Below are 14,568 nucleotides of genomic sequence, written 5' to 3' on the forward strand. Positions count from 1 at the left end.
TGACCTTAGCAGCCACAGACACCGACAGAGGGAGGTTCACTGGTATGTCCACGCCCTCATCCAAACGCATGTTGGAGGGAGAGGAGGGTGGGGACGTACTATGAAGACAAAACATTTATTAGCTTCCTTTTTTAATTACTTGGTTTTTGTTTTGAGTCCAATATGTAACTTAATTAATTTGAGTGTTTGTGTGTGTGTGTGTGTGTGTGTGTGTGTGTGTGTGTGTGTGTGTGTGTGTGTGTGTGTGTGTGTGTGTGTGTGTGTGTGTGTGTGTGTGTGTGTGTGTGTGTGTGTGTGTGTGTGTGTGTGCGTGTGTGTGTGTGTATATGTGTGTGTGTGTGGCTGCGGTTAGGGATGCTGCACCAACAAACAACTTTTTAACATCTACACCCGTGGTAACTACCAGCGTTAATGTAGTTGATGCATCAAGAGTCCGAAAACTCGTTTTGATCATGTTGATCACCCTACTGAAACTCGCTTTCAAACAAGCGTTGCTCGGTGGGAGAGTCTATCGGCTACCGGAGTATGCCGACCCAGTCACGCCGGGCGCCCTGTCTAAAGCTACAGGGAAAGCTAGCATGTATTCCCACTGCAGATCACACAGTTTCTCACACAATATTTAAGAACTATGCAGTTGATGAGGATATTCTTACATTTGCAGTTAAAGCCAGATTACAAGTTCTTCCAACCAGACTCAATCTCTCTCTGTGGTACCCTAATAGATTTCCTCCTCATTGTCTGCACCACGACAACTCAACCATAGAATCACTGTCACATATTCTGAATGGCTGCCATGTATACAAGGGCATGTATATTTCCAGACATGATAGAATTGTTGATTTACTGGTTAAGAACATGCTTTTATATACCCCACCTTCCTCCGTTAAAGTATATACCCATTCAAGGGTTTCATCTGACATGTTCACTCTGTGCAATAACGAAGTTGACTATTTTTCAAATGTGACAGCCAATACACCAGATGTTATTGTTGTTGATGAGGTAAGCAGAGAAGTCACCATCTTAGAAGTAAGCTGTACGTTTGACTATAGTCTGGAGGAGGCATTCCTTGCCAAGGTTACAAAATACCAACTTCTCACAAATGAGATTGCACAACTGGGGTACACCTGCAAACTACTTGTGTTTATATTTGGAAGCCTTGGCCATGTCCACAGACTTGTCATAAGGGGTTTGCAGATGGCTGGAATTCCGAAGCCAAAAGCTAAAGCACTTGCAAAATTAATAGGCAGCCGCCACATATGGAGGAGACGCTGCTTCCTGTATCCATAGACTGAGATCAGACATGTCAAAGAGATTCTGGGCTTGATGAGTGCATCAACCAGTGTTTGTGTTCAAGATTTGTTATTGTAAAATGTGAACATAAATAAATGACTAAAATGTGTATAGGAGTGTGTAGGGGTGTGTACGGATGTGTTTGCGATGGGCTCGTCTGTGATTCAAATATTCCCAATGCAAACCCACCCAGGATGGATTAGTTAAATAGTTTAACACAAACACATATATAATTTCACATCTGACCCAAGCATGTTAGCAAGGTCAACATGATCATGGCCCACGCCACACAGACCACCCCTGCTGACCTAGCACCATCCAATTAAAGAGGAAGGCTTAACGGTTATTGTTAACAGAAACACCTAAAAGTTTGGTGTTGTCTCCATCTCCCTCCATCTCGTTCCTCTTGGGAGTGTGTTCAGTGTTGGCAGTCTGTCTAAATCGTTGGAGTTTCCCTGGAGAGCTTGGCCGACATGACTGAATGACCCTGGGTCCTCTCGGCTGATCAGTGGTGGACATGAACACACATTGCACTGATGTGTACCAACACAACAGTGACCGGAAGAGAGGCGCCCATGTCCCGGGACGAAGGACCTCGGAGGGGAACACATGATCTGAGGCACTCTTAACACAACCATCCAAGCTACAACCTCATAATTATCCTGCCATTATCTTACTTTTTTTAAAAATTAATTGTTGAATTAGTCTATGATTAAATAGCCTTATATTCAGTCTGTGGCATTGTAAAATATGACATTATTCAAAATAAAAACACAACACAGACTCTTAGTTAGGCGCTTTTGATAGGCTGCCTTTGTAAGGCCCGCCCATATTTCCTGATAAACTCCGCCTGCTCCGCCCACCTGCTGTGTGGGGCATAATTCACCACGCGTGACGTTTCTCATTGCGTTCAGACCCGCCGCTGTCACTCCTCCGAGGATATTGTGCTGCAAGGAATATTCCATTCGTTGTGAAGATAAAAGCAAGATGAAAAGAAATCACAGTTTTAGTTCATCTGACAGCGAAATGGACGACAATATTGAAGTAGAGAAAGACAGTGGAGACGAAAATGGGTATGTCAACTTTATTTCTGAATTGACAATACAAGGAAATAATTGGGCCGGAATATCTGTCGTATTGTCCAGATTGGAACCAAACAGGACCTTCTTCAATGTTTTATTTCAAATGAGCAAATTATTCAACTGTAGGATCTCATTAAAGCCCCGCGTTATCCTGTGTTCAGAGCGCCCGACTCCCCCCAGGGGTCGCCGTCCCCTGCCACCACCATGCAGGTCCAGGCCAGGAAAAGGCGCAGGGGGGTAAGTCAATGTATGGCTTATTGTGAGTAATAGGTTTTTGCTGGATGCTCTGAACAAAAGCACATAATGGGGCTTCTGACACACTGAATCCTCTCTATAATATCTGCATCGTTCCTCATTAGATTATAGAAAAAAGACGTCGGGACCGCATCAACAACAGTCTATCAGAGTTAAGAAGACTGGTGCCAAGTGCTTTTGAGAAACAGGTACTTAGCAACTGCCAACTGCCTCTAATAGTAGTACTTGAAAGTAATGTTAAATGTTATTTACATCATCAAAAATATCAAAACATATCTTAAAATTAAATTCTCAGGGATCTGCAAAATTAGAAAAGGCAGAAATCCTGCAGATGACGGTGGACCACCTGAAGATGCTCCACGCTGCTGGGGGGAAAGGTGTGGTCATCCTTCTTATTCACACACAAACATACCACCTTGTTTTTGTGATTCAACATACAATAACCCTCACGATTTAATCGTGCACAGATGATTCACTCTCTCCTAACTTTCTGCCACAGGTTACTTTGAAGCTCACGTGTTCTCCAAGGACTATCGCAGCCTGGGCTTCAGGGAGTGCCTGGCGGAGACGGCGCGCTACCTCGGCATCATGGAGGGCCGGGACAGCAGCGACCCCCTCCGGGCGCGCCTGGTGTCTCACCTCAGCAGCTTTGGCTCTCAGAGGGAGATCCACAACGGGCTCGGACACATGGCCTGGAGTCCAGCTCATATAGCCCATCCCCTGCTTCTGCAACACCCACAGGCCAGAATGCTCCCATCGAGAAACAGCAGTAGGAACACACAGTCCTCTTCCTCAACCACATCTTCCTCACCATCCTCCTCCAGCGAGGTTTCCGTGGCAACAAGGCACGGCCTTACAACCCCCGCTGAGTCCCACCGGTTACTGCCCCTGGGCCTGGCCGGGCACACGTCGAAAAGCTCCTCGCCTCTCTTCTCCTCTCTCTCCGCCTTCCCCCTGTCCTTCAGTGGCTTCCCCCTGGTCTCTCCGACGGTACTGAGCCCCATTCATCCCCACTCTCCCTTAGCCACCTCCAGCAGCGTGGCAAAGCCCTACAGACCCTGGGGTTTGGAGATAGGGGCCTTTTGATGGCTGGACTGAAGGCCCTTAGCTTGGTGACCGTACAGGAGGGACTGCCGGCCCGAGCTAGGGTGTTCCCACCTGCTTTTATTTTCATATGGCATAAACAGCTTTTAGTTATTTAACTTTATTTGTCCAAATGGATGAGGAGATGGTTAAATGATTATTTGCTGTTTGGATAGTGTTCTGGTCTTGATTAAGCAGTCTTTTTCACCAAATTGTTATTTTGGGTCAAATATGCATATTCCCAAGTTTAGGAGGGATATGATGCTCACTTTTGGAAATTACCAATAAAATACCTGAAATGATCTGTATTTACTTAATTCTCCAGTAGTTTGTCTAAAAAACGAACTGGCGAGGAAGAAGATTGATGTTGATGTTCAAATGATTTTTACCACAATCGTTCCATTCTACTTTTGCTATTTCTCTCAACCCAGAGAAACGACCCAGAAAGGACATATTTCCCATGTTGAGCAGCCACCTTTCTCCAGTATGTGCCCTGTCAACGGCTAGCAGGGGGCCACCTTTTAATGAGTCCTTTAGCGACTCAAAAGGTTGTCTCTTGTCTAGCAATGTGTGCCAGGTAACCAGATCCTATCGCATTGTTGGCAACTTGAATACCCAGGAAATCATTAAAACCCAGAGGAAATCCTATACAATGTTCCTCTGACCTCACAAGCAGGGGTCGGTCTGCAATGGAGACAATAGTGTTAACCGGATAGAGAGAATGAAGGGAGCGGGAGGAGGCGGGCAGCACCCAGACCGTTGACCAATAGGCTACAGTCAGCTCAATTCTTCTTGGATTTGGTGCACCTGTTCGAATTCCCTTGATGGCTATATAACCACTGTCTTAATCTTGGGTTTCGCTGTTCGCAAACCTGCCCCTTTATACCTTTGTTTGAGTTTAGATATAGATGTGAGATCTTATTTGGAGTTCACCATAAATCCTTTTTCCATTCATGTATGGGGACAATCTTCTGAAAACAGGATAAATTATAACAAAATGCATCTAAACTATTACGAAACTGATACCTATGAATAAGCTACACCTCACGCCTTTGTATTTGCACAATGTGCACAATTTCTAAATAGTCTAGTTAGGTTGTTACGTGAAGCCTGCCTAGTGCTTTAGCTCCAACTCCAAAATAAATATATCAGCACCTTCTACTGGACAAATAGGATACGGCATGTATTTTTCTGGTCAATTTAGTTACTATTAATGTAAAAGTATCGTGCAGAGAGGTTAGTTTTGGACCGTTTTCAGTGTGTATCATTGCAGTTCCAAAGTGATTTGATACTGATGATTTAGATGACGGCCTTGCAGCGCAGTGACACCAGAGCACCAGGGTCATGTTGTGGATTTCTGCTATCGGTGGACCTCAAGAACACCAGGGTCATGTTGTGGAGGTCTGCTATCGGTGGACCTCAAGAACACCAGGGTCATGTTGTGGAGGTCTGCTATCGGTGTACCTCCAGAACACCAGGGTCATGTTGTGGAGGTCTGCTATCGGTGTACCTCCAGAACACCAGGGTCATGTTGTGGAGGTCTGCTATCGGTGGACCTCCACAGCACCAGGGTCATGTTGTGGATGTCTACTATCGGTGGACCAAAGCTTACAGGTAGGTAATCCTACTGGGGAAGTAATGGAATAAGGGAGTATCAATCTGAATCTTTCAAATAGTTTTTACTGTAGCTATTATTCAACCACTGAATGAATGGGTTTCATTGCAGGGAACGGCTGAAGTATGACCATAATATGGAGCACTGCTCCGGATGTTTCAGGGAAGATTATTTCTGTCTTCAAACCAATAAACCGGCAGACTCTATTGTTACTTTATAATTGGGGGGTAATTAAAATATCCATGTGGTTCATCTGTGCATTTAAATGGGAACTCAGGTCCAGGGGACATGTAGTAAAATATATAAATATATAAAGGGTGATATAAACACTTATGAACGTGATACCAGCCGCCCTAATCAGCATTAATGAAAAATCACAGAACACACAGGAGGTGGACAACTGGTCACAATCATCTTCTCCTCACTGAACCTCCTCCACATTTGATGGGCTTAACAACCCAGGGGTGGTGGGAAGGTTCCATTAACTGAAAGCACTAGGTCATACATAGTGCCTTATAATTGAATGATATTAAGTACTGTGCACTGTTTGTGCAACAAATTACACCATTGCTCCGGAGTAATCAGGTTATACAGTGTTAAAACATGACGAAGGCCTTCTGTTTTATCACTGAAGGGAAGGACCCTGTGAACATAACCCCACTCTTTTATTGAGAAGATTTTTCACAGAGAGCTATGAAGGGTAACACAGGCAATAGAGTATGCAGGCAGTTGTCCGTGGGTTTGGATAGCAACCCCACAAAACAAAACAAAAAAACAACTTGTGCTGAGGGCAAAGCATCCTCCATCCATCCTCTGTCTTACCTCAAGAGAGCAGATGAAGCTGTTGATGCTTCACTTTGATGCCCTACACATCTGGCTGCATGCAACCACTTTCCCTCCCTCTCTTTCACATACACACGCACGCATGCACACACACACACAGACACAAGCACACTTTGGTTTCAAACTATAAATATCAAGATGGGAGCCACAGCACATTTCACTTTTCATAACACCATTTATGGTACCAGGATGATGCAACTCCAAATACTGTGTACTGTAGATCAGTGGAATGACTACGCATGTTTGTGTTCTTTTGGCATTAACTCAAAGTGAACAGGAATGGGCAAGTGAATATACAGCTGCTCTGTTGGGGTAACACATTCCTAACCAGAATACAGACCATTGTGATCCCTTCATGAGAGGAGGCTCTTTGAATCTATGCATATAGGATTATTGGTTACAATACCTGTAAGCATGTGCAACAAGAGCGGCTGTGTTTCTGTGATGGAGACCAGGTGATGTCTTGGGGAGTTTGTAACAACAATTTGCATTCTTCACAAAGAGACAGGAAATAAATCATCATCAGCATCATCATCATCATCATCATCATCATCATCATCATCATCATCATCATGACATCAAAAAACATTGCAAATGTCTGTCTTAGACCAACTCACAACACTGAAGGCTTTTCACACGTAAACAGCATATCTCAACATAAAAAAACAAAAACATTATAACTACAGGGAGAAAGAATATCATTCAGGTAGAGTCGGACATCAGCATCCTTTTACTTTACTTTACTTACTGTAAATAAAGAGAGACAGAGAGAGAGAGAGAGAGAGAGAGAGAGAGAGAGAGAGAGAGAGAGAGAGAGAGAGAGAGAGAGAGAAAGAAAGAAAGAGAGAGAGAGAGAGAGATTCAGATCGATTCGAAAGAGATTCAAATAAATTATATACACACCATAAACCAGATTTCTGTCTTGTGTTCTCTTAAATCTATTACATTCATTCAATTTCCGATATAAGGGTCATCCATGATTGCATCCACTGATAATTGATAATACTGATGGAGGAGGAGTGAGGTTGGGTGGGGGGGCTGAGTGGGACAGTGTTGTCCTCAGCCCCCAGAGGTCCAGCGTGGGATGCCTGCTCAGGAGCGTCTATGAAGGGGGGCCGGGAGGTGGAGATGGAGACAGAGTCCCAAGTCCATCCCGGTGTCACCGCGGGGCTCATGCTGTCAGCTCTTCCCGGAGTTCCTTGTTCCTCCGCACCACCTCTGCACGCCTCTCCTAGGGGAAGATCAGACCAGACTTTCACACACATGGAAAAGAGTTTGTTGCCTTTATATGAATCCTTCCTGTATGTGGCCCATGTTGTGTTGTTGTTTACCTTCTCCTGCAGGCGCTCCATGATTGCTGCCAGGTAGGCCTCACGGTTCTCCTTGATCTGATCCATCTTCATCTGGAGCTTCTCCTCTGCCATCTTGCTGAAGTTGTTGTTCTCCTCCACGGCTTTCATCATTACCTCCCTCTCGTGCTCTCGCTTCTCCGCCAAGGCCCTCAGTACATGGGCCTCCTGAGACTAAAAGCAGAGAGGAACAAACCCACCGTTTATGTAGCCATTCTTGAACTCTGATGGCATTTACTTTGCCTTCTTCATGTTTACGTACCCTCCTTCGCTCCTCGGCCGCCTCCAGTTTGTTCTGGATGTCCTCCAGGGAGATGTCCCTCTTTGGGGGGGACGGCAGGCTGTGGACAGCATCCGACACCGGGGAAGGAGGCTTCAAGATCACCTCGAAGGCCTGGCCAGAAGCTCGCTTGTTGATGGGCTTCACCTCCATGTCTGCTCACACGTTGAGAGAGACAGTTGTACTGTACTGTATTGGTACAGGTTTAACCTTAAAAAAACGTTGAACTAAAACCCTTAATCTGAAAAAGTTGTAACTAAAAGAGTTAGTTCAGATTTAAGGGGGGGAGGAATGTAGTAGAGTGGTATACTGACATCCGATCATTAGCTATCCTGAGCTACCCCCGTTGATGAATGAGTGCTCTGCTGAAGTGCCATCTGTTCCCCGGTTGATAATAAATATGTCAAGAGTAACGTCTGTCCGGCTAGTCAATCTCAGTATACCCAATATGCTACACATACATTCATACATATATTTCTACTTGAGTTTCGGTATGAATTTTTCAGGGTCCATACCTTCAAACTGTCCAAGCAGCTTGTTGTGGGTCTCGGGGTAGAAGCAGGAGCAGATGAGGGAAAGGACAGAAAGCTCCTTCATCTTCTCCTTGTAGGCTGAGGGGACAGGATATTTACTCAACTCAATAATAGATGAGGGAGGAGGGGTTATACAAAGAAGTACTTCGTTCTGGAGCATCTTATCCTAGCTATCTTTGTTGTATACAGGGAATGGGTTAACCTACCAAGTGGCAGTGCTTTTCTCTTTCTTCTGACAAATGTACTTATTGTCAGTCCTTTTGGATAAAAGCGTCTGCTAAATGCCCTAAATATTAATGTAAATGTAAATGTAAAGGTTATACAAATGAGATGAGAGGCTGTAGAGTCATAACATACATCTATCCGATGATATTAAAAGACAAATTTCAGTCAATACAGGTTTTTTGTATGATATTTAATACCCATGTCATTCTCTATTGGTCTTGGCCTCCGACCAAAACATATCACTGTATCCTCTGTCTTGAGCCTTTATTACACCGAAGACCTTGGTTTTTGGTGAAAGTATGACTGTGTTAAGTATGACTGAAACAACCCAGATTGCATTGTTTAATATTGTTTACTTATTTATCTATACTCATAAGGATGGTTACAATCCTCGAGCACATGTATAGTAAACGTTCCTTTCTCCCGCTGTGCAGTGTCTTTGGAGACGTGGAAAAAGTCCTGACCACAGGGGACCGTCAGCCCAGTGTTGCAAGACGCAAGAGGAGCAGGTCCTCGCTGCTGTCCTCCACCCTGCTCTATAACCCTCTATATAGCTATATAGCCCTCTCTACCTCCATCCTGCTATATAGCCCTCTCTACCTCCATCCTGCTATATAGCCCTCTCTACCTCCATCCTGCTATATAGCCCTCTCTACCTCCATCCTGCTATATAGCCCTCTCTACCTCCATCCTGCTATATAGCCCTCTCTACCTCCATCCTGCTATATAGCCCTCTCTACCTCCATCCTGCTATATAGCCCTCTCTACCTCCATCCTGCTATATAGCCCTCTCTACCTCCATCCTGCTATATAGCCCTCTCTACCTCCATCCTGCTATATAGCCCTCTCTACCTCCATCCTGCTATATAACCCTCTCTACCTCCATCCTGCTATATAGCCCTCTCTACCTCCATCCTGCTATATAGCCCTCTCTACCTCCATCCTGTTATATAGCCCTCTCTACCTCCATCCTGCTATGTAGCCCTCTCTACCTCCATCCTGCTATATAACCCTCTCTACCTCCATCCTGCTATATAGCCCTCTCTACCTCCACCCTGCTATATAGCCCTCTCTACCTCCATCCTTCTATATAACCCTCTCTACCTCCATCCTGCTATATAGCCCTCTCTACCTCCATCCTGCAATATAACCCTCTCTACCTCCATCCTGCAATATAACCCTCTCTACCTCAACGCCACGATGGCACAAAGAGGCTCATGAAAACACCCAATGACTTCTTCTGGATATACCTTTGGCCTTTGTGTATCCAGTCTATTGAAACCAGATCAGGGCTTCTAGGACGAATAGGTTGGTTATATGCCCACTTCTTGAAGAAAATAAGCATTGACAAAGATGGAACTATTGATGGTATTTCGTATAGCCTCAATATCGTCTATAGAATGATGTGTCATAAGGTAGGTCCTATGCTAAGCTATTCCCATGGACGAAATGTTTAATTTATATTAGGGTGTCATGAAAAATGATGTTTTCTCAAATAAACAAATGTCGTTTGAGGAATTGAGGTTGTGTTCAGGATGTTCAGATGACAAGATTCTGCCCTAGCGACTGTAGGCCTTAGAAGCTGGATGGTCGGCCTCCCTGTTCTTAGGGTGGGGTCACTCTGCGTTATGCTGCGGTACCTCCACGGCCCGGACCACACAAGGACCTGTACAACCCTAGAAACTAAACCACGCCGGGACCATATCAATTACAAAAGGAGCATTCACGCATTTATAGAAAAAAGGCATATGCATATTTTTTTATGTCCAAGGCAGGCGAAGATCTGTGGAGAGCGTCTTTGTTCCCAGAATGTATGTTAACATCGATCGTCATTTAAGAAAGACGTCAACACGCCGAATATCTATTCTCAATTGAGCCATCTTCAATCCATTTACAAATAGGCATACAATATTTATTGCTGGAATGTTTGTATCTTCCACCGACCGGGCTACGCTACAGGCCTACTAAAGGATGCTGCTCACGACGTCCCATTCAGTCCGCCCATATTATAGCTTACATTTCATAGGCCTATAATAATACTAATAAAAATAGGTATTATCATACAATTCATTTGTCAAATGCTTACCGGTCGCTGTTTTGGCCATGGCTGGTGCTTCTCGGCGGAGGATGCGTGTGTTGAGCTGGGCGGGAGGCTCTCAAGGCACTGAGTCAGCGGGAGAAGTGATGGAGGAGGAGGAGCTGCGGCGGGAGCGCGCAAGAAGACCCTCCTCTGACGCGCAGAGCGGGAGGAAGGCTGGAGCATCATAAGAAGGAGGAGGAGCATCAGGAGGAGGAGGAGGAGGAGGAGCATCAGGAGGAGGAGGAGGAGGAGGAGCATCAGGAGGAGGAGGACTGGAGCATCAGGAGGAGGAGGAGCATCAGGAGGAGGAGGAGGAGGAGGAGCATCAGGAGGAGGAGGACTGGAGCATCAGGAGGAGGAGGAGGAGGAGCATCAGGAGGAGGAGGAGGGGGAGCATCAGGAGGAGGAGGAGCATCAGGAGGAGGAGGAGCATCAGGAGGAGGAGGATGACTGGAATATCAGGAGTAGGAGGAGCATCAGGAGGAGGAGGATGACTGGAGTATAAGGAGGAGGAGGAGCATCAAGAGGAGGAGGATGACTGGAGTATCAGGAGGAGGAGGAGGAGGAGGAGGACTGGAGGTCATGTCCAGGATCATATCCTGCTCAAACATCTATTGATTGAACATTACATGTAGGACAGAAACGCTGCTCTCTGTCGAGGGGCGTCTTATTGGTCAGCATTTGGTGTATTGGCCAGTCTAAGGATGGGAGAATGCAGGAATCAAGTGCTGTCAGTTAAACGCGTTATTAACGGCGTTAACGCAAACCAATTTTAACGGCGTTAATTTTCTGATTCCCAAACCAAGGGTTGTGTAATTTGGGGTCTTGGCGATATGACTCTGAATTGCTTTGGCTAGACTGAATAATTCTTTGTGACCTTTCGAGATGAAACAAGCTTTGTTACAATATTCAACAGGGATGAACCAACATTTTGTGTTGCATTTACCTGATGTCGTATTCATACAGTTTTTTGGAGCGGTTTTGATTCATCCATAATTGTACGTACAATTCTATCAACTAAATCATCCCCTTCATCTGTTTGCACAAGCCGTATGTTTTTTGGAAGACAATTGTGTAAGCATACAAGAATGGCTAACCCATTTATGTGTATTTCCACCAGAGCATCAACAAATTGAGTTTTGTGATAATTGAATCTACTCTTAGTAGATGCAGTTCCACTGACTTCCAGTTTAGATGGATAATTTGAAATAGCACTCACTAGCTTTAGAAAGCTATCATTATTGTCTTTTTGATGCTCTACAAACATACTTGCAGCTTGAATATCTATTTTACTGACAACGGAAGAGTAGTTGCTTCCAACAGTCTTGATGGTTTTGCCCGACTGCAGCCTGAAGATCAGCAGGAGAACCAGCGATTCTTACTCTAACTTGAATGGTTAACTTAAATGGCTATCCCTTCACACTGTTTATTTTTATTCTTTATTTTATATTTATTATACAGGAAAGTATTAAAAGTAACAATTTAAAACGGCCCTGTCTCAGTAAAATAGCTGATTTCCAGCAGGTTCCTGTTCTGCAGCACACATAACATGTAACAGGGACAAGGCACATCACACGTCACATTTACATACAACACATAACAAGGACATAGCACGTCAGACATCAGTAGGACAAAACAGACTGAGCACAGACAGTGATCTATATAAGTCAGTGTTTGCAAGTTCATGTGTTGAGGAGTAACAGTTTATAAGCTTTTTTTGAACTGTGTGATGGATTGTAATGCTCTAATGTGATGGGGAAGGCCATTCCAGACTTAGGTGAAAGTATGGGTGAAGGACCTCTGCCCATAGCCGTTATTGTATGCGGGCACTGGGTGGTGGGCCAGGGAGACGGATCTAGTGACTCGCACTTGGGGCATGTTATGTGTTGGTAAGAGGGAGATGAGTGTCTTGACCAGTACGATCTGTTCTGCACTTGACCACTCTTCTCCAATGCTTGGGATTCTTCAGTTCACCTATAAATCCACCAATTAAACATTGTTTCCTAAAGTCAACCTCTTCAGTGTCAGATCTGCGACATTGTTGGGTGTTTATAGGATATGTTTCATCATTCTCAACTGAGCCACGTTATCTTATTGCTCTGGATATAGGCCAAGAGGATGTAAAAGATGAAATACAGGATATATGACACCATATGAAACAATCTGGAGCTGCTAGAATTTTGCTCTCTAGCTCAATGTGCAATATATCTCCCCTTTGTTTACTTGCAACATACTGCTGATTCTTTTTGGCCCGGCTTGAGATGACTCCTCGTGGTTATTGGTACATGTTTCATGAAAAAACATTGTTCAGAAATTCTTTGCATCTGTTATATGAAATAATGGACTTTGTGACTACACAGATTACTTTTCATCATTACATCATACTTTTCTTCAAAGTAAGATGTTCATTCGTGGAAGAATTGTATATATTTCATCAATGAGAGAATCATTCTGTATCTTCTATTGAGGAACATGAACACTGCGATTACTATCTCACAAACTGTATACATGCTGATGGGGTCTTAATGGGTCACTTTCTCAGGATTACACCACATTACAGCAAATCTAGGAATTGATAGTGTACCGCTTGACCTTTCTCCCTTGCACCATGACAAGTAACTACTGTGTGCATTATATAATAGTTGATTCATTATTTAAGTACTCAGTTATAAGATATATTTGATGTGTAAAAGTTAAGTAAATTTATGGTAAAAAAAATGAATGTGGTGGTCCCTGAAGACCCTCTCCCTCCGAATCCTTCCATTTGCATGGTCCTCCAGCAGTGCCATGGTGCAGCATTACGCATGGGGCTCACCGCTGTATTTATAGGGTTACGGTAATAAGACTGACCGCGAGAACACCTTGGATAATCAGTTTGTAATAACCCACGTAAAATGTTCTTGAACATAACCCCTTTTTAAAGCCTGATATGTCATGAAAAGCATCAAGAGGAACGGACAATAATATAACGATTGTGATGAGGAGTATGTGGCTTCGTTTTCCACACTTGGGATTTAATTGACATTTGATCATGTGTTTACAGTGTCACATGAAAATATTATGCTATTGACACATGTTGGACAGATGCTTTATCCATGCAGTCGTGCCGTCAGTGCACAGTATGGAGTGACGGTATTAAATATAGAGAATTTTTATTTTGAATTTTTATTTAGATTCTAAGGAGATGTTTCTGGAGTTATAACTGAGAAATAACGCAGTTGACTTAAATTATAATGATTACATAGATTTAACGCATGATACGGGTTGAAATAAAACTTATGAAGGGCGAAGTCAAAAGTGCGAGAAGCCTGGTTTCTCAGAATGCCAAGATCGGAATTAGAAATTCACTATCAACCAGCGCAGGATCTGCAGCTCAACTGCTCCAAGACTTGAACTGAAAATTCACTAGTCGGCACTCCAAGAAAGCTCTTCTCTAAAAAAAAAACCTGAGTCAATCCACAGTAATGAATTCTAACTCATAACCCATAACTCCAGATGGGATTTCAAAAAGTCCAACAAGTACTCATTCGACCTGCGGACCTGCGCTTGCTCTATTGGAATTTTGACACTAATTCGTTCCCGTAGAACACAGCCACAGGACTTTATAGTAGGCCTACTTATCAAAAAAGAATAATAACAATTTTGTATCAATTTAGAACCACAAACCGCTTGTTAGTTAACCATAACAACAGAGCGTCTACAGCTGTGCGCGCGCACACTCTATCTCTCACGGTGTTTCAGTTCAAGTCGTGACCGGTTTAACTGGTGACCCTCAGCCGAATGCTTCGCTTGTTGTCGTGGCTACGCCAGATGTTCGAAATCGGGACCAGACACGTAGCTGTCCTTGCGAATGCCTCTTTGATTTGTTATTCAATAAAATGTCAAAAACATTACATTCTCATTCGTTTTTGGAGTGTAATTGGAAGAAACTTG

General features: G+C 44.0%; 2 protein-coding genes across 2 annotated transcripts; one reads left to right on the forward strand and one right to left on the reverse strand.

Moving 5' to 3' along the window:
* Positions 1-2,176: 2,176 nt before the first annotated feature.
* Positions 2,177-4,012, forward strand: LOC115554452 (hairy/enhancer-of-split related with YRPW motif protein 1). The gene is made up of 5 exons (XM_030371213.1): positions 2,177-2,363; positions 2,534-2,609; positions 2,732-2,815; positions 2,923-3,004; positions 3,127-4,012. The coding sequence occupies exons 1-5, from the start codon at positions 2,278-2,280 to the stop codon at positions 3,711-3,713; spliced, it is 915 nt and encodes a 304-aa protein (XP_030227073.1). The 5' UTR covers positions 2,177-2,277; the 3' UTR covers positions 3,714-4,012.
* Positions 4,013-5,971: 1,959 nt separating this feature from the next.
* On the reverse strand, positions 5,972-10,796 carry stmn2a (stathmin 2a). Its single transcript, XM_030371216.1, has 5 exons — positions 10,642-10,796; positions 8,313-8,408; positions 7,780-7,952; positions 7,500-7,691; positions 5,972-7,399 (listed from the first exon to the last, which is right to left on the reverse strand). The coding sequence occupies exons 1-5, from the start codon at positions 10,658-10,660 to the stop codon at positions 7,340-7,342; spliced, it is 540 nt and encodes a 179-aa protein (XP_030227076.1). The 5' UTR covers positions 10,661-10,796; the 3' UTR covers positions 5,972-7,339.
* Positions 10,797-14,568: the final 3,772 nt, after the last annotated feature.

Source organism: Gadus morhua, chromosome 11 (genome assembly GCF_902167405.1).
Source record: "Gadus morhua chromosome 11, gadMor3.0, whole genome shotgun sequence".
Taxonomy (NCBI): Eukaryota; Metazoa; Chordata; class Actinopteri; order Gadiformes; family Gadidae; genus Gadus; species Gadus morhua.